At 44.2% G+C, this 26,021-nt stretch overlaps 4 protein-coding genes across 4 annotated transcripts; 3 read left to right on the forward strand and 1 right to left on the reverse strand.

The window, feature by feature from the left end:
• LOC8056836 (proline-rich receptor-like protein kinase PERK8) lies at window positions 8,261-12,514 on the forward strand. The gene is made up of 7 exons (XM_002465547.2): window positions 8,261-8,757; window positions 9,239-9,294; window positions 9,380-9,428; window positions 9,939-10,022; window positions 10,834-10,959; window positions 11,890-11,963; window positions 12,265-12,514. The coding sequence occupies exons 1-7, from the start codon at window positions 8,281-8,283 to the stop codon at window positions 12,326-12,328; spliced, it is 930 nt and encodes a 309-aa protein (XP_002465592.1). The 5' UTR covers window positions 8,261-8,280; the 3' UTR covers window positions 12,329-12,514.
• LOC8056837 (peroxidase A2) lies at window positions 16,563-18,092 on the reverse strand. Its single transcript, XM_002468166.2, has 4 exons — window positions 17,783-18,092; window positions 17,482-17,673; window positions 17,201-17,363; window positions 16,563-17,069 (listed from the first exon to the last, which is right to left on the reverse strand). Exons 1-4 carry the CDS (start codon window positions 17,993-17,995, stop codon window positions 16,642-16,644), a joined length of 996 nt encoding a protein of 331 aa, XP_002468211.1. The 5' UTR covers window positions 17,996-18,092; the 3' UTR covers window positions 16,563-16,641.
• On the forward strand, window positions 18,953-21,526 carry LOC8085240 (ubiquitin-60S ribosomal protein L40-2). The gene is made up of 4 exons (XM_002465548.2): window positions 18,953-19,223; window positions 19,319-19,508; window positions 20,955-21,021; window positions 21,150-21,526. The coding sequence occupies exons 1-4, from the start codon at window positions 19,121-19,123 to the stop codon at window positions 21,177-21,179; spliced, it is 390 nt and encodes a 129-aa protein (XP_002465593.1). The 5' UTR covers window positions 18,953-19,120; the 3' UTR covers window positions 21,180-21,526.
• Window positions 22,334-25,000, forward strand: LOC8056838 (probable protein kinase At2g41970). The gene is made up of 8 exons (XM_002465549.2): window positions 22,334-22,449; window positions 22,804-22,996; window positions 23,084-23,334; window positions 23,425-23,551; window positions 23,687-23,960; window positions 24,131-24,263; window positions 24,355-24,441; window positions 24,684-25,000. The coding sequence occupies exons 2-8, from the start codon at window positions 22,903-22,905 to the stop codon at window positions 24,804-24,806; spliced, it is 1,089 nt and encodes a 362-aa protein (XP_002465594.1). The 5' UTR covers window positions 22,334-22,449; window positions 22,804-22,902; the 3' UTR covers window positions 24,807-25,000.

Here is a 26,021-nt window from a genome sequence, read left to right on the forward strand (position 1 = left end):
TGAACATGTACATACATTAATCTCATTACATTGGTTGCGGCTTGTGAACGAAGATCATGCGGCAAGCTGCAGGCCCTACTGCCTTGCTGCGAGACTTGTTCTGATATTACTTTTCAGACTTTCAGGATCTTTGCGAACTGGAAAAACCGTGCGTGTTGCGCATGGCGTCCTCAACAATGAAGAAGAATTAGCTTTTAGCTTTTAGAAGTGTGGCCTTGTGGTTACGAGGCTTTGTACTTTTGAATCTTTATTCTAGTTTTATTTTTTATTAAATTTTCTGCAGCTTCATTCCTAAAAAAACAGTGAAGAAGAAATCCTAGCGTCATCAGGTGCGCAAAAGAAAAGGACGCCGGACTGCAAAGCTGGAGTAAGTAGTGCGAGAAAGAGTATTTTTGGAAGACGTCCGAGACTAATCCCGACCTGTTTCACAGCCTCAAAGTTGACATGCCCAAAGCGTTCGTGCCATCGCCATGTGTTGTCGTCGTGTCGAGCTGCAAGACAGAGGGGCTGCGCCACCTCTGCGTGGAGGACGTATAGGCGGTTGCTCCCCCTATTCACCTAGGCGAGAAGATAACGACAAGAGTCCTAGATGCACAACAGTCCATTCTCGTTCTCCACACGCTACCTGTTCTCATCCAGCTGCCCCAAGCTAATGATTGAGTTCCTCAATGCGGGAATGTAGAAGATACTAGTGAGCATCCAGCGCTCACCAGTCTTGGCGATGAAGATGAAGGGCCCGCACCCTGGATGCCCATGGCGGAGGCGTCCTCGAACTTGATGGAGCCTCGCAAGTGGAGTCCAGGTCAAAGAAGTACTCGCGTCGCCCGGTCATGTGGTGGGTGGCATCGTGTCGAGGTACCATACTTAATCTTCTCATCGCTCGAACCCTTCACAGGGAAGGTGTGAGCGCACGGCTTGTCAAGGTGGAAGAGCATGGTGACGGCCGGTATGGGAGAGAAGTGTAGGTCGACACTCCCATGCATGAGAAATAGGGTCGGGTCGCCGTTGTCGGCTTGGATGTAACATCCCAAAAATTCACATTCAAAAATCACTCGTATTAAAAAAATTATTTTCAAAATATATTTCAAAAACTATAAATCATTTGAGCTCTATAGTATCTCCATCTAATTCTTTTTCCATCCATTCTAACTATCTATCTTTAAATATAACCTGCACCGCATGGCATGAGCATCATATGTCCGCTACTTATCCCTCTTGCTCGCTCGCTCTGCCCGATACCCGGCAACGGCGCGTGCGCCGACCCCACCACCATCAGCGCCGCAGCGCACTCACGCCCGGCCCCCTCGCCGAGCGCACTCGCTCGCGCGCGCACCGCGGCATGCGGGCCCCACCTCTTGCCTTTTCCCGCGCCTCTTTTGCTGTACAAAAAGATAGCAAGTCGCAACGTACAACTAGGCACCATTTATATTTTTTCGCGCACAAATAATAGCAAGTACCAGCAAGCTTACATACAAGAAAACATAGCAGTGCACCTACACGAATATATATCTCATGCATGCATGCAGGACATGCCACCGTCCATTTGCATGCACCTGCATGCAAGGACACGGTGATTAGGCACCGTCCATTTGCATGCAACGTGCATGCAAATGGGACATCGTCCTTAGCATGAAATTAGGCACCGACCATGCGCTACAGTAGCATTTTTAATGGCACGCAGCTGAGCGCTTTGGCCTATAAAAAGCCAGCCTCGGGTGCTCACTCTCACCACCCGAGAAACACGTTCACTCACTCGCTCACTCGCTCTCACTTCGCGTATACCGTATACGGCCATACGCATAAGCCGAGCTCGACTGTCGTCGCAAGACGAGGTGAGCAGCTCATGAGCATCTCCTTGCTCTTCTCTGTCTTTCTGTAGTATTTTCTGTATTTTTCCATGTATTTGTCTGTACCGGTTCACTGCCAAGAACTCCACGAATAGAACCATGACATACAGAAGAGTTCTAATGACTCCTGCTAATTTCTCTCTAACCATGCATGTGTGGGCCAAGCATTAACTCCAAATAGTACATGCATGCATGCAACATGCACTACCAGCCAAACAAATGCCCACGTGAAGCATCCATTCCTTAATCACCGTTAGCCTTTTTCGCATGATTAAATTCCGGCCATTTCACAAATGCCACATGCTAACTCTGATTTCAATAATTCTTTTTCCTAAATTCATCTAAAATCATGATCTACCTCTCATATTAATTTCATGATTTTTAGAGCTCATTTGAATTTATGTGATTATTTATCTGTGCTTGTTGTCTGTGTCGGTCGCCGCGTATTTTAGCTGACGGAGTGAACGAGCCGGAAAACGAGAACGTTGGAGACGAGTACCGCGAGTTTGACGCCGAGGACCCGGATTGTCACCAGGAGTTTGCCGAGGACGCCGACGGAGGCAAGTCCAACCGATCCCCTTTGATGCATATTGATCCTATTTTTAAACACAACCCGTAGAAGCCGTTTTAAATATTGCATGTACGATATATGTACGAAGTATTTTCGCTGCTTAGTTAAAACCTGTTGAATAGCCATCCTTGAATTGATATTACCCGGTAATTGTCTTGTTCGAACCTAGGAACAAATAATATGCTACGACGGAAATATTATTATTTAGTATGCTTAGGACTTGTTACTCATCCTGGATACTCATCGCTATATTTTTCAAATATAATGATTTTAAAAGTAAAAGGTGTGAGTGGTGAAAATAAATTGTGGGTATTATGAAAGGGTTAATGAACAAGTTATATATGTGTTTACTATGGATATGGGGTGGATGAGATCTCTTTTGGGGATGCCCTGGTGTTGTGGCTTATACCTTGCGGGGTTAAGCGTGAAGATATCCGCCTTGTCTCGATTAAGGACTGAGTTGATGATTCATCTTGCCTAACTCATTTATCGTACAACCACTCGCCTTGCATGGGAAAGGCTTAGTCTAAATCCCTCTAGTTAGTATGGCAATCACCTGGAGGCAGGTGTGCAACGGGACACTAAGTGATGTATGTGAAATTGTGGAAATGTACGAAAAGAGCTTTGTGAATTATTGTGGTATCATGAGATGTGGCCTTAGTGTTCCCGTGGTGAGCGCCATTACTTAGCTATGGAGGGTAATGACTTTGATGGATCTGTGCTTGCACGACGGTGTAAGTTATGGTATCCTACTTGTGGGAAAAGTGTACAACCTCTGCAGAGTGTAAATCTATCTGGATAGCCGTGTCCGCGGTCTCGGACGGGTTATGGTTTGGTTTCAACAACTAGATGGGTTGGGATGAGTGAAAACATGAGAGTGAGTGTGATTTTGGAAATAAATGGTTGACTGCCATTGTGTTGTGGGAACAAGGGTTCAACAACACTTAAAATTGTGATCAAACCCCCATTTTTGGAAATACTATCATATGTGAAAAAAGAGGTCTTTTACAACAGTATTTGTGAAATGAAACCTTGCATGTGTAAAAAGATAGCTTTATGCAAATAAAACTAAGCCTCATCCTTGATTTATCCATATGCATATATTGTTAACCCCTTCCGTAGGGTAAGGTTGGATTTGCTGAGTACTTTGTACTCACCCTTGCTTTATTAAACAGAGGAAGATCCGGACTTCGATCCCGAAGTGGCGTTCGAGTAAGGTCGTGTTTGCACCCAACTAAGCCTGTGGCATTGGGACTTGTCAGATGTTCGATGGCGATATCGTTTGTTTCTGGGTCCTTTGGACCGGTGTTGTATTTTGGTGTCTTATTATTATAGTGTGCCTTCCTTGTCCACGCTTTCCAAGACTACTGCGCTGAAACTTATCTGATGTAATAAATGTGTTACTAGTCTCCTGGGACTAGTATTGTATCACATTTGAGTTCCTGGTTTACCAGGGGCGCTTCATTGGACCTACGTGACATGGGCCTGGCCGCCACGCCTCGCTAGTCCTGCCATAGTTATAGCAGATGTCGTCACAGTTGGCTTTGTGCTTGCTGTTGGCGTGGCCAACGGCGCCACCATGCGGATGAGGAGCCTTGTCCTTCTTACGTGGTCGCCACGTGCGGACGCTCAAGGAACCTAAATGCTCCCCCTATTCTGCTCACCCTAGCGAGCGCGCCACTGCTCCTCGTTGAGAAGAAGCTTGCCTCTCGTGGTAGCCAGCTTAACACAAAGTGGCTGCTCGCGGTCATCGACGACCTTGAGGCGGCTTATCACCTCCTTGATGGTGAGCTCGGAGAGGTCAAGGAGGGTCTCCACCGCTAGAGCGACCTTGGTGTACTTCTTAGGGACGACATGAAAAACCTTCTAGACAGCTCTTGCATTAGGCTAGAGAGGTGGAGGGTAAAATTGTTGAAGTCCTCGCCCGACTTAAAAGCCAAGCGATCCCACTCTTGTCGAAGCTTGTGGGCCAGTCAACCCAAGGCCTAGGGTGGTCGGTCTGCCACGGAGCTTGTTCATTCTTCACCACCTCATACATGTTCCTAAGATCTACATCGTTAATTTAAAGGCAGTTTTAAGTCGATGGATCCAGCTGTGGTCGAGAGAGATGACGTGGATTGATAACGTGACAATTCCTTGCCCTCTACTCCATCTCCCCTATATATACCAGCCCCTGCCCCCTAGCCTTAGGCATATGGGAAACCTAATTCGTATTTCTCATTCCGATCAAGACACCACAAGAGAGGAATCTCCACAAATCTTTTAAGATGTAGAAGTAGATTAGATCTAGATGAGAGTTAGAGAGAGTTGAGTCATGCTTAGGTTCTGAAGAAATCTTTGAAGGTCTGGTATATCTTTGTATCTTACCTTTGCAAGACTTATGTTTTAATATATTTATCTTCTCTATTTACTTTTTATGCCTTTCATGTGTATGGATAGTATAATTATCATATCTTAGCATGGGATCTCTGCTCGCATTTAGTGCTCTAGTTATAGCGCGTGACTAGGGTAGTAATCGGTAGTTTAGACATGGCGTCTAGACTATAAATTACCTAAGATTACGCCAATCCTACTGTTAGTGTGGTAGCTCCTGGGGTGACAGGTTGTCAGGTCATTGTAATCTACCACATTAGGATTGGTGTCCTAGAGCTTTAGGCAACCTTCGCTAACTACACTTTCTCACACCCTCGAGAGATGAAAATGTATTGCTGCTCCAAAGTGTTATTGTGTGTGATCACTATATTTACCTATAAATTAGTTATACCCTATAAAACTAAAATAATAGAGAAGTGTTTATGAAATCTTAAACTCACCCGTTGTCCTCTCAACCTAGTTAGATTGCTCATTTATTTACTATGGAGTTCTCCTATGTGTGTGTTATTATTCATAATTTCTACCATTAGCAACACTTACCTCCACTTTAGTCTGGTTGGTACATTAGTTAGTAGATACATGATGGTGAACTATCAACTTCTTTAAATATTGTTTCCCTGTGGGTAAATACGATAGCTTAGTGAAAGCTACAACAGTATCCATGCACTTAGCAAATTTTATTCGTGTACATTTAAAAATACCAACACTTCATATTTTCTAAAATAGTCATAGATTATCCATGGATGTACAAATAATGCGCGAAGTACAATTTTGTGATGAAAATATGTATATGCATTGTCCATATTTTCCATGAAATTATTTCTAGTTGTGGTGCTTATGAAAAATCCATGAAGCTTTGAGTTTTATCACCAAATATTAATCAAATAAATCTTGCATTTAGTTAGATTCATTTTGGTGAAGCGCTCACACCTATCTAGTTTTTAATAAATTTATTTAGATATACAAATGTTGCACGTATTTTTTACAAAACGAGTTAAATTTGCGATATGAAAACCAAACACGACAAATAATTTAGGACAAAGGGAGTATTTGACAACTGTTGGAGACATCCAAACTTCTTGAATCTCATCAAGCTGATGATGAACCTCCTTCGCCATAAACCTTAGCCTGAGCTCCGCCAATGCGACCACCATTTGTGTTGGCATTGGACTCGAATTCAAATCAGCTTGAGGGACGCAAGTGCGCAACTCACCATGGTGGCATCTCTACAAATGTTTGCAGAGGAGAGGTGGCAGTTGCCCTGAGACAAATGTGTATGCCATAAGCATCTCCTAACAAAATGGTCATATACTATGTTGCAAGTTTGCAACTCGCAAAAAAAATTCCATAAATCTTGAAGTTGCCTGTGTACACTCCAATTTTCATAGAATCCCGCACTGAAGTTTTTGGATGGAGCTTTAAACCTGGCTTGACATGTTCTACCACAAGAAGTCTAATTAGTTTAGAGCTGACATCTTACTGCATTGTTATAGAAATTAGGGTAGATTATTCTAGCAATCAATACAAGGCCAGAGAAATGAGTGGCGTATTACTCGTGGTCAAAAGGAACCTCTCCCGATATATCCATTTCACTATAAATTACCCCTTTTTCGATAAAAGAATAATTATATTATATAATAGCTGAGTACATCAAACATGTTACAGACACTTTGGATTACAATGTACTCACGTTCTGTAAAGCACAACTCAAAACTTAACCTATTAGATGCTTTGTAGTATAGATGACCGCATAGACAAACACTCGGCAAATAGCCTGAGAACAAATGCCCAACGAACGACGGCCAACGTTCCAATAAGCGAAATTGAGGAACTTCTTCTTTTTGGTGTCGTCCTTCTTCTTCTTTCTGCCACCAAAGAGTGAGGATGACTAATCTGAAAATTATTATCCATAGTCCTTCATTGTGGCTAGATCTAACCACAATAAAATGGAGAAGAAACTGAAGAAAATTATTCTATGGCGGCGACATCATCTCCGCCTTGATGCCACCGTCCGGAAACAAAAGTCTCCATGTCGTCATGTCGATGAAGATGTTGACGCCGAAGTTGTCGTCCTTATCTTCAACGGAGCCGCAATGGAGAAGCCGATTCCACCTCTCTCCTTCACCGTCGCCGGAGAGGAGAAGGAGAAGATAAAACTCCAATAAAAAAATTTGGCATGGAGAGACACTAACACTAGACTCAATCAGCAGCTTCCGGAGGGGAAGGGAGGGGGACCAGCAGCGGCGCTAGGGCAGAATGGAGTTAATATGCTATAATTTATCCTTAATAAAATATAAATCATACAAGAAAAGTTCACCTGTATCAACAAAGCCTAGTGTCACAAAGTGGGTTATTTTGCAAAAATATTTTGCCAAGTCTAAGATTTCTTTTGGAAAAAAAACTTGTCAAGTTAACGCTTGGACTATCATCGTTTAGTTTAAGACAAGCAGGTTATATACATTCTACAAAATCGATATGACTTAATATATTTAAAAGTATTTATAAACATTACAGTTTTATTTGCATTTAAAATGTGTTATAAAAAAATCATCGCAAAAAAGTTCACAAAAGGTTATATTATAAAGGTCAGTTTTATATGACCAAGCCATGTAGGCCTTGTTTACTTGCAAAAAATTTTGCAAAAATGAACAGTAGCACTTTCGTTTGTATTTGATAAATATTATCCAATATTGCAAGTATTATCAAATACAAACGAAACAAGGCCTATATCAAAAGATTCGTCTCGCAAATTACATGCAAAGTGTGCAATTTACCTATATTTAATACTTCATACATGTACCGCAAGATTTAATGTGACAGAGAATCTAAAAATGTTTGTAAAATTTTCTAGAAACTAAACAAGGCCTAAAAATGAATGAAGGGGATTTCAGTTTCCGACGGTTTGCTATACTTCCCAACCGTCGCCAGCGGCTCATTTGTATCGCTCAATTTCAAATCAAATTATAAAGTCAGAACGACTTGTACCTGTAATTCAGAATAGAGCGAGGAACATAAATAGTACATAATTGAATAATATTTGTCAAATACAAACAAAAATATTACTATTATTATTTTGTAAAATTTTTGGAAGTCGGCCTTGTTTAGTTCCAAAAAATTTTACAAAACAGGTACTGTAGCATTTTCGTTTGTATTTGACAAATATTGTCCAATCATGCACTAACTAGGCTCAAAAGATCCGTCTCGTCAATTTCGACTAAACTATGTAATAAGTTTTTATTTTCATCTATATTTAATACTTCATGCACACGTTTAAAAATTCGATGTGACGGGAAATCTGAAAAATTTTGCAAAATTTTTTGGAAAGTAAACTAAGACCTAAACAAGCACAAAGATCCGCGCGCCTGAAATTTGGATCTACTCGTACACAACACGCAGGACTCTACGAACCGGATTCAAACGGTTTCAAAAGCGCGACCCCACCGCCGCGGTCCACGGCTCCCGTTTCCGCCCGCGCCACACCCACACGCCATGGCCTCCCCGCCGCAGGGGCAGCCCGCCACCGCCGCCGAGCCGGCGGCCGCGGCCGCCACGTCCTCGCAGTTGCCCGCCGCATCCCGCCAGCTCCCCCGCGCGTTCCTCGCCACGTCACCCCCGCCTGCCACAGCGGCGGCACCGGCTCCCCCGCTCTTCACCGGCCGGCCGCTGAACCCTAACCCTCCGGGCCACGGCTCCTCCGTGCCCCACGGCATCCTCTACCCCGCCCTGAGATCCGCGTCCACGTCCAACTCCGCGGCCGCGGCCGTGAACGCGCAGCTCCGCCGCGTTCCTCCGATGGCCGTCGGGTACCCTCGGACCCACGCCGTTGCCGTCCCCATTGCGCAGCAGCAGCCCCTGGTGCGCGAGCTGCCCCGGTCCTTCGCGGCCGTGCCTCGGGCGCTTGTGGCGGGCGTGGCGGCGCGTCCCGAGCAGCCTCCCCGAGGAGTTCCTATAGCTTCGCAGCCCAAGGTCAGTGATTTTTTTGTTCGTGATCGGTAAATTTTGGGTCCTCCAATTAAGTATTTACTTGTGATTTTGGATTGTGATCGGTAAATTTTGATTTTTTTTGAGTCTGATGGAGCATTTGGAGGCTTGGCCTGATGCTTTTGAGGTGTTCGATTAAATATCTGGCTATATTGTGGGATGTTACGATGTAGATAAAGTGATCTAATGGCAACGTGTGTGGTTAGTCATTGTTCATTCAGTCCTCGTGGAATACTGGAGAGAATAAATCAGGGTGGCCTGTTGTCTTAGCATGTTACTCCCTCGATTTCAAAATGTAGGGCCATATTAGGATTTTTTTTTAAAAAAAAGGCAATATTTGTTCATATTTTACATGCCTTCTAGTAGTTATATGTTGTAAGAGAAATTAATAGCGAAGTCATACTTTGAAAGACTTTCTCAAGTTGAATATTAATATATTTGTTCTGTTTCTTTTGGAACATCATAGGCTAATCCAATACCACCTGTTGGTCCATCCAATGAGCAGAGCAACCCAAAAGACAGGTATTCAACAAAACAACAATCACATGTGTTTCTCATTTGGAATCAAAACGTGTAGCATACTATGATGCATTTGACTTCACTACAGGGAAAAGAGCAGAGAAGAACCTACAGTTGTGGTGATTAATGACCGCAAAGTAAGTACTTGTTCTTTGGGCGAATTGCAATAGTTTAATCATTGTGTTATTGTCAGTAACTCCGTACATGGTCTTGTTAGACTGCGATGATTGTACTTTTTGGATTTTTTAATCCGCATAGAAATGGATCATAGGATCCATGATGACATTTGACTTTACATATTTTAATACTCCCTTTGTTCCATATTGTAAGTTGTTCTGAGCCAGAAGGACTTACAATTTGGAATGGAGTATTTAGTAAAGAGGCGGAAAAAGTTATGACAATGTTATCTGCTATCTTCATTTCTCTTTTCCTGTTCGAGCAAGACAACCTGGTTCGGTTTCATATTCTTCAAACAATTATGATCATATTGATACTTAAGTCATAAGCCAGAGTTAGGACTATCATCTTATTTATGAAGGGATTGTTATGCTGCTAAATAAGGACCATTTTGCTAAGTTTATAGATAAATAACATGGGTTGCACAGAACAGTTAACATTTCTTATGGTTTTGTATTGGTTGCTCAAAGGTTAACCTGCTGGATAGTGAGTCGGGATCCTTGTATGCTCTCTGTCGATCGTGGGTTCGTAATGGTGTTCCACATGAAAGTCAGGTTAGAATCCTTTTCTTCTTTCATATGAATGTAGCAGTTGGTCACTTGGTTGCTTGTTAAAACTGTTCTGAATTAGCAATATGCCTTTATTATGAAATTTCTCTAAATTAGCTGCCTAACAGATTAACATTCCTCAAGTGTTTTTATGGTGCCTTCTTTCATTATCTTAATCTTTTACTTTGATTAAAATTATGTGTTCTTTGTCCAGATATTTGTATGATGTATGAGAAGTAATACATTCCTGCTCAGATCCCTTTATCTTGGATATTTGATCAGTATATGTCAAAAATCTGAATCTTTGCTTAGGAGTCAATCTGCTTTCAGAAATAAGTGTTGATATTTTTCCTTGACAAATATTTACTTATGTATTTATGTCTAGGATGATTTAAATTCTATGCTGTACTATAGAAACATGATTTGAGTTATATGAAGGCAAACATATTCTGCGATGATCAATAAATTGTAAATTTGTGTTTCTTGCTTTTGATTTTGTTTCATCTAGAGGCTACATGTGATCGATTATTTTAGTTCATGTAGTTTAACAAGCTCCATGCCTGTCTGAATTGCTAAGTGCAGTTTATCAGTTTACACAGAGTACTGCCTTTTTTTGTGTGTAGATGGATGTTGCCTTCCCTTTTCTTCTGTTTTTGACCCCACACTCCAGGAACCCAATCACACTACTATTTCTTGTCTGGATGGATTGTGTTTTTATTTTCGATTTTCTTCTTGATGTTTGATTGCATCTGCTGTCCAAACTCCGTTGTTGCCATGTTATCCATGCATATGATTCATGTTCTATTCATTAACTCAGCCAAGCTTTGGAAATGGTGAACCACTTCTTCCAAGACCTTTGCCCGCTTCAGTTGTAGATTCTAGAATATCAGAAAGGGACAATAATGATGCGGCAGGTGAAGATTCAGATGAAGAGCCACAGAAGGTATCTTCTATAAAATTTGCTTTGCAGTTTGGCTCACTAAGTTAATATCTTCTGATAAATGGACTATGATGTTCACAACTGGGATTATCTTCCTCACTCAGTTTTGGATTCTACTTGTTTGTTGTCAATATTGTTACTTTTGGGTTTTTGAAAGTTGAACATTAAACTTATACCATGCCAATACCACTTTCTAAAATATAGAAGGCTATAAGTTTGAAAAATCCACTGTTGATTGAACTATGTGGCAGGTCACTAGCAGACAGATGTTTTTTTTTAGTTTTATCTTTGGTTTTGACTATGAAGGAGTATATTAAAGATGTAGCTAAATACATTTGACGCAATAGGCCACAGTTTCTTCGTCTTTCTTAGACCTTCGTGGTGTCATTTACAAGTTTTTGGCATCTGGGCCTTCATAACTAGCATTATGATATAGACTTGCAAATGTCTTTTTTGCGATTAGACAACTTTTGTAGGGTGGAGCCTTTTAGATTTTACACTTGTTTATTGTATTTGTCTCCCCTTGGTACCCTTCCAGTTTTTGTGTTTGCAGAAGTATTTCCCGAGCTTGATGCTGCACATAGGTTACTCTTGTTTGCAGCTTCTTCTGCTTAAGACATTATTTGTCCCATCTAAAAAGCAACATTCTTCATTCCTGGGGAAGAGTTAAGTAACGGATTGCAAAATTCAGTCTCATACTCATGTACCCTACCAAATTTACCAATAAACTGTTCATTGGTTGTGTCATAAGTCTTGAAATAGTTGTTTTTTTCTTTGGTAATGAAATTTTCAGAGAGTTGTTTCTTATTCTGCATCATCAACCAGTAGTTTTTAGTTTGTTGAGCCCCTTTATTTTTCATAAGATCACAAATCCCATTTAACATTACAATATTCCACTCTGGATAGTAATGTATTTACTCCTTCATCTTGCAGAATGAAAACGGTGAATACAATACAAGTGACTTATTGAAGCAGCATGTAAAGCGTGCCAAAAGGATACGTGCTGGGTATGCATATTTTGTTTTTGTTTTATTTCACACCTTATCTACATTGTTAATCAATTATCAGAATAAATAATAATATAATATTAGGAAGATGCATGGCATTGCAATAGAAATTATTGGTCCATGCCTCTGCGTGGTTGTTATAAACTTGATTAGTGTACATGTTCTTATGTTCAAAGTTGATAGCTTATTGTCCCAGTACAACTGCTGTTTGTAAAGCGGAAACGAACAACATATCAAGATAGTGATCCTGATGGGACAAGCAGTTCTCAACTTCTCATTCTTTTTTTTCACAAATGTTTAGGTTGCAAAAGGATCGGAGTCGTCGGATTGAAAGATACAAGCAACGCCTTGCACTTCTTCTGTAGTCCTGTAGAATCGGCCTGTGACTGTATAAAGCTGAAACCATAGGTGTTTGTCTTGTAGGTTGTAATAACTTCCGTGTTGGAATTTGTTAAGATGTTTTATTGACTAGCATTGTATGTTTAGGATCCTCTGGATGTTTTATTGCCAACATTATCTAATAAAATGAAACTGAAATCCTAGTCATCTCTGATGCTTTTCAAGTTTTCATGATACGTACAGTTGGCTGAATCCGGCCCACGGGCATGTTGAGTATTCTGAGTTTCTAGCTTCTATTTTTGCGTGGTGAAGAGCTCGGTGTGTTTGGCAAGTTTAGAGAAAGGGCATGGGAATTGAAGGTGGGAGTTAGTGAAATTTTTTGGGTGGAGGGTGCTGCACGGGTTACTGCCATGTAAAGGTATTCTGGCAAACCGACACTGAAAGTTCAGGGAGTTGCCCAGCTTGCAATGAAGTATGTGAAGATATTAAACACCTTTTGTTCTTATGCAAGCGAGCACATGATATATGGCAAAAGATAGGTGTTTGGCATGAGATTCAGAAGTATATACAAGCTGACCGGTCTGGATCAATAGTGATTGCTCGCAATAATAAACAGATCGAGATCACTTGATTTTTTTTTGAATAATTTGGGTCTGGCCGAATTGATTCTAACAGTCAGTTGGTATATATGGTGGGAATGAAGGAATTTCGTTTATGGCGAGACAATCCAACTAACAATAAGAAGTGCATTATCTATTGTGACGTTGACAACAAACTATCAGCGAGCTCCTAAAAAGAACGCCAAACGAGGAGAGGGTTGGAAGAAGCCGACAGAAGGAACTTTGCTCTTGAATGTAGATGCAGGCTATAGAATTGAGAGGGGTGATGGAGGCACCAGAGGAGTCACAGACTCGACTGGTTCATTCATAGCTGCATCCTACTGTTATTTTGATCAATGTAGTGGACGCTCCAACAACGGAGGTATATGCTCTTAGAGAATGACTCCTGTTAGCCCAATACATTGGCTGCCAGAGGCTCTTTATTCATTCTGACTGTTTGGAGGTCGTGGACACGATGAAGCAAGAAGGGTTTTCGGCAACAACAGGTGTGCAATTTATGATGAGTGTATTAAGCTATGGTAGGATTTTAATTCAATCTTTGTAGATCATTGTAATAGGGATATTAATAGAGTAGCACACAACTTAACTGGTTTAGTCACAAAAATTCTTGTACTTGGGTCGATGAACCCCCTAGCTTTATTATTGAAGCCGTGGTGAACGATGTAACCTTGTTTCAGATGACGTGGGAGTTTGATTTATACTCTCAATCTCCTGTTTGGCATGTGCTGAAAATTAAGAGAGAGTTCAAGAAGGGGAGTTGATGGAGGGAATTGACGTGGGAGTTTAATTTGTACCCCCAATCTCCTGTTTGGCATGTGCTGGAAATGAGAGAGTTTAAGAGGGAGTTTTTTCTGCCTTTGTTTGGTTAGTGGGTTTGGAAATGAGAAATCGTAACTTAAGTTATCATCAACGGTGGAGATACGCGTGTCCTGTGTTGATAAGGAATCTGCACTGAATTTCCACCCATCCCTGGGTTTAAAAGGTGAGAGTTGAGGCCCTCTTATTCCTCTTCCCCTTCCTCCAAGAACTCCCCTGCCCACCAACCAATCAAAAAAAAAAGTTTTCACAAAAAAAATTAAAAAAAATCACACATCTCTTCACTCCCATTCCCTTGTAACAATTCCCTCCTAACAAACGTGTTGTCTGTCATTTCTCGGTTACTCGCTTAAAGCCAAGAATTTGTCGTCCCAATTGCTTGGCAAATTTTCAACCTACGTGAGAGAAGTTTCCGTTGGGGTTTTCCTAAAAAAAAAGGTTCCTAAAAAATTCAATGCAATTTATTTTGTGTCTGGGCCTTGTTTAGATGTGAATTTTTTTTGGATTTCACTACTGTAACATTTTCGTTTGTTTGTGGTAAATATTGTCCAATCATAAATTAAATAGGGTCAAAAGATTCGTCTCGCGATTTACAGCCAAACTGTGTAATTAGTTTTTGTTTTCGTCTATATTTAGTGCTTCATGCATATGCCGCAAGATTCGATGTGATAAGGAATCTTGAAAACTTTTTGGAATTTGGTGGAAACTAAACAAGGCCTCGGTAGATTTGATTTACATCTCAGGAACACGGCTCCAGAAGCCGAGAACTCCAAAGCTAGAGCTAACAGTCGATTGACCAGATCAAGGAGCAACTACTTGAAAGCCAGAGAGGTCATAATGCGTTGGACTGAGCGCAAGAATTGAAATGCTCACCTACCTTTACGAATTGCGACGGTCATTGCAAATGCAAATACCAAGTTGCAGATCACCAAAGAAAAAAAAACAAATAAATCACTCGGTCGGAGGATGACCTCGGCAGCAACCTTATGCTCGAACATATTGTTCAACGGTAAAGACAAACAACGAGAAGGCCAAATGCTCGAACACCACTTTCTCAGCAACCCTTGGGCTGTGGTAGTAAAGACAGAAGAGGCTCTGGGCGGTGGGCGCACAGCGGTGCGGTGATTGATCTCCAGGACAGGAGTAGCAATTGCAACTGCTGCGTGCTGATCTCATGGACCTGTCGAGCCCCCCTTCTCAGAGGAAGAGATCTGCCTCGAGAATAATCAACTCTTTGCCAAGTGGACAAAGCGTCCCGGACCGGACGGCTTCATAGTTGGAGGCCTACCGGCCACGAATATTAATCTCTCCTAAACACCGGTTAAAAGTTCTTATATTTCGCTTCTCTTTCTCATCTTTCTCTTATTCATCCTTGAATAAAAATTGTTGGAAGGCCGGGCTAATCATCCGCGCACAGGTGTGTTTCGAGCCCTCCCAACCTCTGCCGAATTTGTCAAAAAAAAAAAACCTCTGCCGAGAACCTGTTCTACCCAGAGCAACTTCAAGTTTGTGAAATGGGCATCACCTAGTAGGGAAAGTTTATACTAAATTTTGAATGTTAAAACACTAGGAGAGTTAATAAATTGTGGTTTAGCTCAAGTTTGATCAAATTTATATAATAACATAATAATATTTATGATACCAACTAAGTATCATTATATTCTTCATTAGTTATTTTTTATAGTAAAATCTATTTGATGTCATAAATCTTTCTATTTTTTTCTATAATATTGGTCAAACTTGAGATGTTTGGATTCTCCAAAATTCTTATAATAACTTATAAATTAGGATGGAGGGAGTAAGAAGGAATGGTATCCATAGCGGTGTGAACCAATAATAACTAGACAAAAAAGGTCAAACCAAATATGCCCTTATAATTAGTAAGGTAGGGTTAAACCGCCATATCCTCACATCACCACGCAAATGTTAGGTGCCTTTTATCAATATTAGAATATAATCTTTTCATACCTGAAATTCTTAACATTTAGGATACCAAAGAGTGATTAATTAAAGGATATTTTTTCTCCTTTGCCCTTATTAAATAGGTCTGCGGGTGCATTATTTTCAAAAATACTTCGTAGTTCAAATGGCTAGTGTGTGGGGGTGTTAACTTGAGGTCTTCAGTTTGAAGCCTCACAGGCACCTTTTTTTTTATTCGGTGCTTCGATTTATGAACGCCCTTTTTTTATCCGGCGCTTCGATTTTTGCATGGTGCGGTAGACGAAGGGAGTCCTGATGGGCGGCGCGTCGAGTCTGCTGCAGGCGGCTGCGGTTAATGCGGGAGCGCTGTAGGCGGCTATGGTTAATGCTTGAGGGATAAACACGTCTAAACTATCTCTTGCTACAGTAGAACGTCAGGCTTTGTATAAACGGAATGGGAGCCCAAAACATCTGCTTTGCTTTTTTAGTATGGAGGGAGTACCAATCTAGTCTTTTTTTTTTTATGGGAACTTGGGTACTACTTTGAGGTAAAAACGGTCGGAAACGGAATTACAATATAGAAAACGAAAACGATCGGTTTAGAATATTTCTATATTTTAGCAATTAAAGAGTATAACAAATAATTAAAAATGGTTGTGAAACCAATTAAAATGGATAAATTTTTATGTTCGACAAAATTTAAGAATGATATTATAATATAGAAAACGGTATCATAATATAGAAAACGAAAGCGGTCGGTTTGGAATATTTCCGTCATGCTTCTGCATGCACTACATTTACAGGCATAATCGTGCTTCACAAAAAGACCGAGACATTTTTTTTTTAGAAAACGTTGCTTTATTACATATTCCCAAATCAAACAATTTCATGGACTTCTGTAGGGAAAAGAATCATGAATTTACATGTTGAGTGATGAGTGAATATATATTGAGGAGCAAACTACAATCAGAACAGAATCAGGTTCAGTTCACCACCCTGCAGTCCCTCCTGACCTGCCCCATTCCCCCGGTGAGGGGCGCGATGTTCCCCATCTTGATCATGGCCGTCGCGAAGCTTTTGAAGAACTCGGTCTGGCTGTCGGCGAACCGCGCGACGATCGGCGTGGTGGACGCCGCGCCCTCCTCCGTCGCGGAGAGCATCGCCTGGTCGGACCTGAGCAGGCCGCGGTTGCTCTGGATGTTGGCGTAGTAGTGGTTGTCGAACGTGTCCGGCGTGGCCGGGTCGAGGTTGTTCAGGCGCGTGTTGCCGCCGCTCACCGCCGCCGGGCAGCTCTCCCGGAGCGCGGCGAGGTAGGACCGGTCCAGCGTCGGGTCCGCCCGCTCCGTGCCGCTGAAGTTGTAGAGCCTGTCCTGGAAGGACGTGCACTGGGCGCGGCCGATCGTGTGTGCCCCTGCATGGTGCAACGAGGCACGTCAACATTTGATTTTGATTTGAGCTCAGCAGGTGGCCGCACATACTTGAGTTTCGGTTGTGTGTGTGCGTGTGTGTGTGTGTGTGGTTCCGTGTGCTAGATGAGAATACCTTGGAGGGCAACAAAATCGGTGTCGTCGAGGCCGAGGTCGGCGAACTTCTGCTTCAGATCGTTCAATGCTTCCTTCGGGTTTGGGAGGTCCTGGGCGCCGTCGAAGTTAGCCGTCATGCCGTCCCTCCGGCCCAGCATCACCCTCCAGTACGGACCTCCTGCCTGCTCATATATATCCAGTCAGGAAAACGGCATAATTAGTAGTGATCCCTAGCCGCAGTGTTGCTCTCGATCGACGGTAACTTCGCACCGTCTATATATGTCGTGTCAGAGCACTAACCAGCTCGACGGAGACCTCGGCGGCCAGGGCGAGGATGTCAGCGCAGGAGACGACGCCTGGGCAGGCGTTCTCCAGGGCGGCCTTGATGTCGTTCACCACGGGGAACCCCCGCGCGGAGCCGTTGTTGGGGTCGGCTGCCTTCTCGCTGCGCATCGTCGGGGTCTCGTCGAGCAGCAGCGACGCGTCACAACCCTGCACGAGCACACGATCAATCGAGCACCGTTCAGAGTCAGATCGGTTCTCTGGCACACACGGCTTTGGCAGCTACCGCCATGCATGGGGCGGCGTGGCGTGCACGTACATTGACGAAGCAGTCGTGGAAGTGGAGGCGGAGGAGGCTGGCGAGGATGCGCGGGTCGGAGGCGCGCGCCTCCTGGACCACGCGCCGCACCGTGTCGTAGACGTGCGGGCACGAGCCGTCGTAGTACGCGGTGCTCAGCTGCTGCGCCTCCGCGACGCCGCCCAGCGCCGCGAGGGCGAACAGGGCTGCTACGGCCATCGCCGGGACCGCCATCGATCTTTGCCGAGAAAGACTCCCTTCCAAAACCTCTGCCTCGTGATCGCGCTTTGTTTCGTCGCGTGTGCAGCGAGGTTTATGGCTTATGGCTAGCTCGCCCGGCTCTCGCTTGCTCTAGCTAGAGGTGACCGTGTGTCCGTGTGTGTCGTGGTTCGGGGCATGGTGATGATTCTACTTATAGTAACGCCGTGCAAGCGAGGTTTTGACATGTTCCCGGGACGGACGGACCTTGATGCTTTCATTGCAAATAACAAATCAAGGCAAGTAACACTAACAGTGCGCGCGGCGACTCACTCCGGGCAACGCGTGCTGGTTAATTATTCAGAAAGGGTCTCTGTTTGCCTCACGAAAAAGAAAGGGTCTCTGTGTTGCAGAGGCGACGAGGAAATGGTCCTGCGGAGTGCGGTTAATTGTCGTTATAGACGCTTACATTATTGCACACATTACACAAGCACAACTAATCGCAAAAGATATTTCAAAAGTGCGTCTGAATATGAGTTGGCGATGTTGATATACTTCGTGCCTTTTTCACCCCGCTTCAATCATCGGTGAAGACTTCACTTAGAACTTCACCGTCAGAGGAGCGGTTTAATGTTAAAATAAAGAATTCGTCTCCGTTTAATCTTCAACAATTACTGTACCTGACAGCGCGATCGAAGTGTCGTAAAGGGATTTAACTCAAGTGCGTCTTCCTCATATTAGCATGAATATTTCTTTGCGTCATTTTTTCCCCCCGCACAGTCGTGATGCTGACGCTAGCGAGTTCCATGCATCCATCTGTACAAAATTATCGTAAAAAGACTTTTATGAAATCATGTTTCTATTCTATTTTTATTTTTTATTACTGCGAGAATGAATCAAAATTTCCTTTGAGAGGATCAGTGGAAGCATCGTGCCTGATCTCAGCTCTGCACCACATCCAATGGGCCGAAACACCACAAAGCAAAACGCACTGCCCGATTTCAACGGCCCATATCACTCCACCAGCCCGCCTCGCTTCCCTAGGACCAAACCCTAAACCACCGCCTCAACCACGTATAAAAACCCCGCACGCGCCGCCGCCGCCGCCGCCGAAGCAATCACAGGAGCCCCCCAGCCCCGAGAACATCCAGGTTCAACAAGATGCAGATCTTCGTGAAGACCCTGACTGGGAAGACCATCACCCTCGAGGTGGAGAGCAGCGACACCATCGACAATGTCAAGGCCAAGATCCAGGACAAGGAAGGTACGCGAGCGCGTTAGCTCATCTGTTGTAGCGAAGCAAGAATATTAGCAGCATGTAATGCAGGCGCTAAGCGATTCGGTTTGTTCCGTCCGTAGGAATCCCGCCGGACCAGCAGCGGCTGATCTTTGCCGGGAAGCAGCTGGAGGATGGCCGCACCCTCGCGGATTATAACATCCAAAAGGAGTCCACGCTCCACCTCGTGCTCAGGCTCCGCGGTGGTATCATTGAGCCCTCGCTGCAGGCGCTCGCACGCAAGTACAACCAGGACAAGATGATCTGCCGCAAGTAAGTTACCACCACCTACGCCCTCTCCCTGTTAACATTTCCGTGACCCCGAAATGGAAACTTTGTTCTATTCATTCAGTGCAATATTGTCGTTCGAAAACGTAATCTCGAATCGTAGCGACGATGATTATTCCTAGGAACTTCACATGGTATGTGGAATTTATAACTACATGAGCATGCTTGCACAGGGATTCGTGTATGCAAAACTTTTGAGATCTAATGCTATTAAGAAATGAACAATTTGGCAAACGGAATTTAACCTCAGCATTAGCAGGAGCTTGATATGTAATTATGCGATTGAACCAGCTCAGATGCTATATTATACTTCTCATTTTTAGCTTATCAGCGTGCACACCTTGATAACATGAGACCACCAGAGATCATTAGCAAATATGCAAAAACTCCTCTAGTTTTGTGTTTGAAAGAAACATGATTTGCCCCTATGATTGGCCAGACATCTCATGACCTCTGGGCATGTGGCTTCTAGTGTATTTAAGCATTTTCTCACCAGCCAATCATTGTTCTATTTCTAACACTGAACACATCATTGAGCAGCCTGATTGTTTCATTTTCCCATCTTTTTTTTTCTTGCTGTATTACATTTGGGATAACCAATTACTGGCTTGATGATGATTTCTTGCTTTAACCACACTGAATCCGGAGACCGGAGGAGGTGTATTTTCCTCTCTTCCTTTGTTGCTTGTCTCTCTCGGTGTTTCCTTGTGAAATCTCTTCCTTTTGGTGAAGAACTAACATGGAATTTATTCTTCCCTGAGCACTGCTCTTCACCAAAGGGTTGAGATGGAAGGATTTGGCGAGATTGAAGAGCACCGTGGAAGGGGCAAGGAAGATCACATCTGATGGATCTTCTCATGTGGAAAAAGATTGGCCTTTAAACTGAGAGCCCTTAAGTCATTTTGATCTTTGCTTTGCTGTAACATTTAGTATTTGTCATCTCCTTGTATGACTTCAGTGTAGTTTTACCTGGAGTTTGGTTCTTTTTATTCAGTCTCGTGGGGTCAGTACTGACTTTACTGTTTATGCTTCTGTCTTTTGTACAAATCTGGTCCCTGTTCACTTGCCCTTTTGCATGCAACCTAAGCTAAGCTAGAGCTGGGATGTTGCATTATGCAAGGTGTTTTGCTCATTCGCCTTTTGTTTTCTATGGGTACATTTCTATTACTTGGACCTGTTAGAGGTGTATTGCGGTGCACTCATGGTGTTTGTTTTTGTTCTTAATGTGAAACTGTGTTCTTTTCTTCTGAGGAAAGTGATTGGCATGACTGATGAATCAATTAGATGCACGAAGTGACCTTATGAGCTGAAACCCTGAGGCCTATTTTTTCTCTGATTTGCCAATTTACCTGCCCATTGCCATGTCATTGTATCCGGAAATCATTTTAGGTCATTGCCTCATTGGCCTGATGTTCTACCTTTTATCTGCAGATGCTATGCACGCCTGCACCCCAGGGCTGTCAACTGCCGCAAGAAGAAGTGTGGTCACAGCAACCAGGTTAGTGTTACTGCATTGCAAGTGTTGTGCCTGTATGTAGGCTAGCACACGTCTTCTCCGTCCTGCCATTTGTGAAGTGCTGAAGCTCAACTAAGTTAATGAAATATCTATTGCTTTTCTTCTTTCAGCTGAGGGCCAAGAAGAAGATCAAGAACTGAGGTGTTGCCGCTAGTCAGTTTCATGGACAATTGAAGTCCTCTGTTGTAGCAATGCATGTTGTACTGTGTTGTTGTCTTGTTGAACCGAGTTTGTTTACCCAACATTTGGGTCTGTTGTGATGTTTCACCTTGTCGATTGTCGATGACGACAGTACTATATGGCAATAGCTAATTAGCTACTGTGATTTGGTCACAGTGTGGTGCTGCAATTTTGTTTAGTGGGCAGCCGGGGCCGTGTCCTACCCACTCCATTTGAAATTAGTAACTTTAATTTGGCTTTGTCCCGGGTTGTACTATTTTTTTTCTAACTTTGATCAATTTAATAAAAGAACTCATCATATACATCATTATCTGTAAAAATGTCTAGATAGTGTATTTATTTAAAGTTGTAGATGCTAAGTTTCAAGCTTGATTAAAGTTAGAGAAGTTGTATTTAGGACAACTATATGCCTGGTGCCTCACTCTTCCTATGTTTTCCTTGTCGGAACAGAAGTTAAGTACTCTCCATCTGAAATTAGTGCTCTTCGTCTTAAATTAAATTAATTTCTAGAGTTGCTTTAAGTATTTCAAACTATTTAAGTTTGATTAACTTTATAAATTAAGTGTTGATATTTATGACATTAAATTAGTAACAATAGACATTTTTTCTCAAGATGTTTTCAAAAATTGAAAGAAATAGATACACAATCTATGTTTATAGTATAATTATTTGATTCAATAGATGTTATTTTTTCTACATAGTTGATCAAAGTTAAGGTGATTTTAGGAATTAATTTATTTTGAGACATTAGAGGACGTCGAAGTGAAGGCAAGCATGGTACAGCGCTCGCAGTCGCAGGTTGACATGCACATGCTTGTCGAGTATTGTCAGGAAACTACTGAAACGGCACGAACAACTCCAGCTCCGCCTGCAGCAAGCCTCGGTGCTCGGGTGCTGTCGCTGCATCTCTGTTCTATGTGGTTTTCTTTGGTATGACTGCCGTGTGCGTGGTGCGAGCTCAAAATGATCCCAATGCATGCGTCCGAATTTGGGTCAAGCGGAAGGTGCCATGGCGCACCTTTGTTTCCCCGAGAAACGCGTCGGTCGGCTGGTGCTGGGAGCGCCATGCTTTGCTCTTATTAGCCTCCTCGTCTCCTGCCATCTGCCCTCCCCCTCCTGGACTCCTCCCCGCGACGCGACGGCCGTCCCCTCGGTCGTCCGGTCGCCACACGTCTTCCACCTCGTCGCTCGTCGGCGAGGCGGGGAGCGGCGCCACCTCTTCCTTGAATCGTACGTGTGCCGCCTCGCCTTCGTCTCGTCGTCTGGGTCCTCTTCCTCCCCTTAGCTCTCTCATCGCCTCCCGTCAAATTCTTTTATGGCATATGGCACTGCAGCTTCTTTTTCTCCTTGCTCTGATTTTAAACGTTCAGACAGTTTCGTGTCTGTTTCCTACGAGGCTGATAGGTCAATAGATTGTTTTCTTTTTCCTTTCGGTAGTATTGGCATGTTCGTTTGACAGATTATGAGAGAAAAATACTATAAAATGGCTGATAAATTTGGTAAATAATCTGAAATGACAATGCTTATATACGTGTACGGTCGATGGAAGCAAAGCATTTATCGTGTAACTTTCCGATTTTACAGCAACTATTCATCAGAAGGTACTCGGCCGATCCGATCCACCGGATCGGCCGCCAAACCGCATATCTCCACGGTGGTGCAAGGGAAAGCCGGGGCAACACGATGTTCTGCTGCGGTGGTACCGAGGAGGATACGTACGCCGCACCTGCGAGCCGTCACCCAGCAGCACCTAGGAATACGTCGCAACACAACGCAGGTAAAGATTTGAATTCCAACATCTCCTCCTCATCATCAGGTCTCAATACACAACAACACACAGTGTCACAGTTTGCTACAATGCCAGGCCGCGGCAAACCAAGAGGGCCCAATGCGCCGAGGAGCAGCGGGCCGCCGAAGGTCCTCCCCGTCGACGTGCCGGCCATTTCCATGGGCGAGCTGAACAACATCACGGGGAGCTTCGGGCCGAATGCCCTGATCGGGGAAGGCTCCTACGGCAAAATCTACCGCGCCGTGCTGACCTCCGGGGAGCCCGTCGCCATCAAGAAGCTCGATCCCAGCGTGTCCAGCGACTCTCTGGCTGACTTCTCTGCTCAGGTCCACCGCACCCACTGAAACCCAACAGATCAAACCTTTTTCACTGAAAGACAAAACGAATGGCAAACCGGTGTGGTTTTCTTGTTGCAGCTGTCGATGGTCTCGAGGCTGAAGAACGAGTACTTCCTGCAGCTGATGGGCTACTACCTGGACGACAGCCACAGGATCCTCGTCTACCAGTTCGCCTCACACGGCTCGCTGCACGACACGCTGCACGGTACTGCAACACTTTTATCATCGGCCGGCCGGTGTTCTGACCATTCAGGATTCGCAGATGCCACGGCATGTGTGATCTGTCAGTTTTGCACGCTGAAAACCCTGACGTGACAAAAATGTGAGGATTGCTGAACAGGAAAGAAGGGCGTGAAGGACGCGACGCCGGGCCCGGCGCTGAGCTGGGCGCAGCGGGTGAAGATCGCCTACGGCGCGGCGAGGGGACTCGAGTACCTGCACGAGAAGGTGCAGCCGTCCATCGTGCACCGGGACGTGCGCTCCAGCAACGTCCTCCTCTTCGACGGCCACGACTCCAAGCTCGCCGACTTCAACCTCACCAGCCAGCCGCCCGACGGCGCCGCGCGGCTCCACTCCACGCGCGTCCTTGGCACCTTCGGCTACCATGCTCCCGAGTAAGCTTTAATCAACAGGACTTGTTAGTTACCAATTGTAATTGGCTTGTCTGTCAGCTATCCGACCAAGTGGATAGATATTTTAAAAAAAAAAAAATAGATTGCTAGAGCGACAAAACGGATTTGATTAACAATGTTAATGACATGTGGTATCCTTTTCCAAATTAAAGGTACGCGATGACTGGAGTGTTGACGCACAAGAGCGACGTGTATAGCTTTGGAGTGATACTGCTGGAGCTGCTAACCGGCAGGAAGCCCGTGGACCACACCATGCCCAAGGGACAGCAAAGTCTGGTGACTTGGGTGAGCCAAGCATGCTCAATTATCTACTCCTGCCCCAGCATAATCCATAAGCTTACTGTACTGATACCTGAATTTCCCTGGCAAAACTAAGGCCACGCCGAGGTTGAGCGAGGACAAGGTCAGCCAATGCGTGGACCCGAAGCTAGGGGACGACTATCCTCCAAAAGCAGTAGCAAAGGTAACAAGCTTAAGGATGAGAATGAACCCGGTTCTTCTCTAGTGTAATTAAATAAACTAAATAATTTAGTTCATTTAATTAGTTATACTAGAGAAAGAACTACGAGTATCCATTTAGAGCACCGTTTCCATCCTTAAACAAGCTCACGCTCGCTCTGCTGTCAAGTGTTAACCGATCCTCCTTGAGATCTTCACATCCTGTCAGTCATCAAAAAATAACTTGAGAGAATTCCTGTGTTTCAGATGGCGGCAGTGGCGGCGTTGTGTGTGCAGTACGAGTCGGATTTCCGGCCGAACATGACCATCGTGGTGAAGGCGCTGCAGCCTCTTGTGAAGGCCGCCGCAGCCACAGCTGGGGGGGCCTAGCAGTACATGAACATGATAGATGATAATGATACACAAGCATATATATCTCCAGCACATGTCCTCCAAAGATGTGTTCTTGGTTATCTGTCGCTTGTGTGTACATCTCACCTTCAGTGTGGTTGTAATGCAACATGTACTGACTGATCAATCTGCAAAGGATTCAAGTGTTCATCACCTTTTTGGGGACTCTTCAATATATAGTATGTAGTTTAGACTCCACATCACCAGTCCTCCTTGTCCCCTTCCGTTGGTAGGAAAGGAACTTGCTGCTTGCCCCACAGGCAGAGAGACCTGCCGCACTGCTTTGTTCTTATCCTGTTCCTGACTACGGATCAAAGATTCCACGGAACCAGAAAATGCTAAGCGAGAGGAGACGATGGACCCACCTTGTGCAGTTGCAATCCGTAATCATCGGTGTTCTCTTTGACAGTATACCTTGGTGGGACCATCCTTGACATGATGGCATGAGCCTGTCTACTCCGATCCAAAACGAATCTGTAACCTTCAGCACGGATCGAGGATGTAGGCACGTTATATTCAGACAATTCTCAGTACAGAACCAGTACTGTGTCTCGCATCGCAATCGCATGGATTTAGCTCCACCTCCACATCGTGAAGAGGATAAGGTCTACGGTCTACCAGCCAGTGGTAAGAAGGCCTGGCATGCAATGCAACCCCCCTGTCCACAGGAACACTTCACTCCAAACTTGAGTTGATCGACGACTCGACGTGCGCCGTGACAATTCCATACAGTTGTAAAAGAAAAAAAAAAGGTTGGGAAAACCGCTGAGCACGTGAGAACACAACGCTCCTGAAAGTGAACTCTTTTTTCCCCTTTTGCGTGTACTGCTGCTACTCTAGCTCTACTACAGCTCTGTTTCAGAATCCAAGGCAGGCGAGGCGAGGCGAGACGAGACAGAGCACGCCGCAAAACGCCTCGCGCTAAAGAGTCAAGTGATGAGTCCCCGAGCATCGACGTGTCACGTGGGTCAGCGTCACGCGTCGCTTTCAGCCTCAGGCTTCACTTTTAGCATCCGAACAAAACACGGAGAGCGATGCTGCAGCTACCAGCAAGCTGATGTGCAGCTACAAGCCGGCAATCGATGCGTTTTTGTTGGGTTCCCACCACGTAGTACCTCTTGAACTGCACTCAGCTAGCTCGTCATCACCTCAGGCGGTCAGGCCAGCGTCCATTTCTGTTGCCGTAATCGCCAC

This window comes from Sorghum bicolor, chromosome 1 (assembly GCF_000003195.3).
Source record: "Sorghum bicolor cultivar BTx623 chromosome 1, Sorghum_bicolor_NCBIv3, whole genome shotgun sequence".
Taxonomy (NCBI): Eukaryota; Viridiplantae; Streptophyta; class Magnoliopsida; order Poales; family Poaceae; genus Sorghum; species Sorghum bicolor.

Bases quoted from the DNA above. Each gene is read 5' to 3' on its own strand.
- LOC8056838 (XM_002465549.2), top strand. From the start codon at position 22,903: ATGTTCTGCTGCGGTGGTACCGAGGAGGATACGTACGCCGCACCTGCG. The intron at 24,264-24,354 runs GTGAGCCAAGCA...GGCAAAACTAAG, and splicing joins AGCAAAGTCTGGTGACTTGG to GCCACGCCGAGGTTGAGCGA. The intron at 24,442-24,683 runs GTAACAAGCTTA...CCTGTGTTTCAG, and splicing joins CTCCAAAAGCAGTAGCAAAG to ATGGCGGCAGTGGCGGCGTT.
- LOC8056837 (XM_002468166.2), bottom strand. From the start codon at position 17,995: ATGGCGGTCCCGGCGATGGCCGTAGCAGCCCTGTTCGCCCTCGCGGCG. The intron at 17,674-17,782 runs GTACGTGCACGC...GTGCTCGTGCAG, and splicing joins TCCACGACTGCTTCGTCAAT to GGTTGTGACGCGTCGCTGCT. The intron at 17,070-17,200 runs GTATTCTCATCT...TGCACCATGCAG, and splicing joins CGATTTTGTTGCCCTCCAAG to GGGCACACACGATCGGCCGC.
- LOC8085240 (XM_002465548.2), top strand. From the start codon at position 19,121: ATGCAGATCTTCGTGAAGACCCTGACTGGGAAGACCATCACCCTCGAG. The intron at 19,509-20,954 runs GTAAGTTACCAC...TTTTATCTGCAG, and splicing joins GACAAGATGATCTGCCGCAA to ATGCTATGCACGCCTGCACC. The intron at 21,022-21,149 runs GTTAGTGTTACT...TTCTTCTTTCAG, and splicing joins AGTGTGGTCACAGCAACCAG to CTGAGGGCCAAGAAGAAGAT.
- LOC8056836 (XM_002465547.2), top strand. From the start codon at position 8,281: ATGGCCTCCCCGCCGCAGGGGCAGCCCGCCACCGCCGCCGAGCCGGCG. The intron at 9,429-9,938 runs GTAAGTACTTGT...GGTTGCTCAAAG, and splicing joins TGGTGATTAATGACCGCAAA to GTTAACCTGCTGGATAGTGA. The intron at 10,023-10,833 runs GTTAGAATCCTT...TCATTAACTCAG, and splicing joins GTGTTCCACATGAAAGTCAG to CCAAGCTTTGGAAATGGTGA.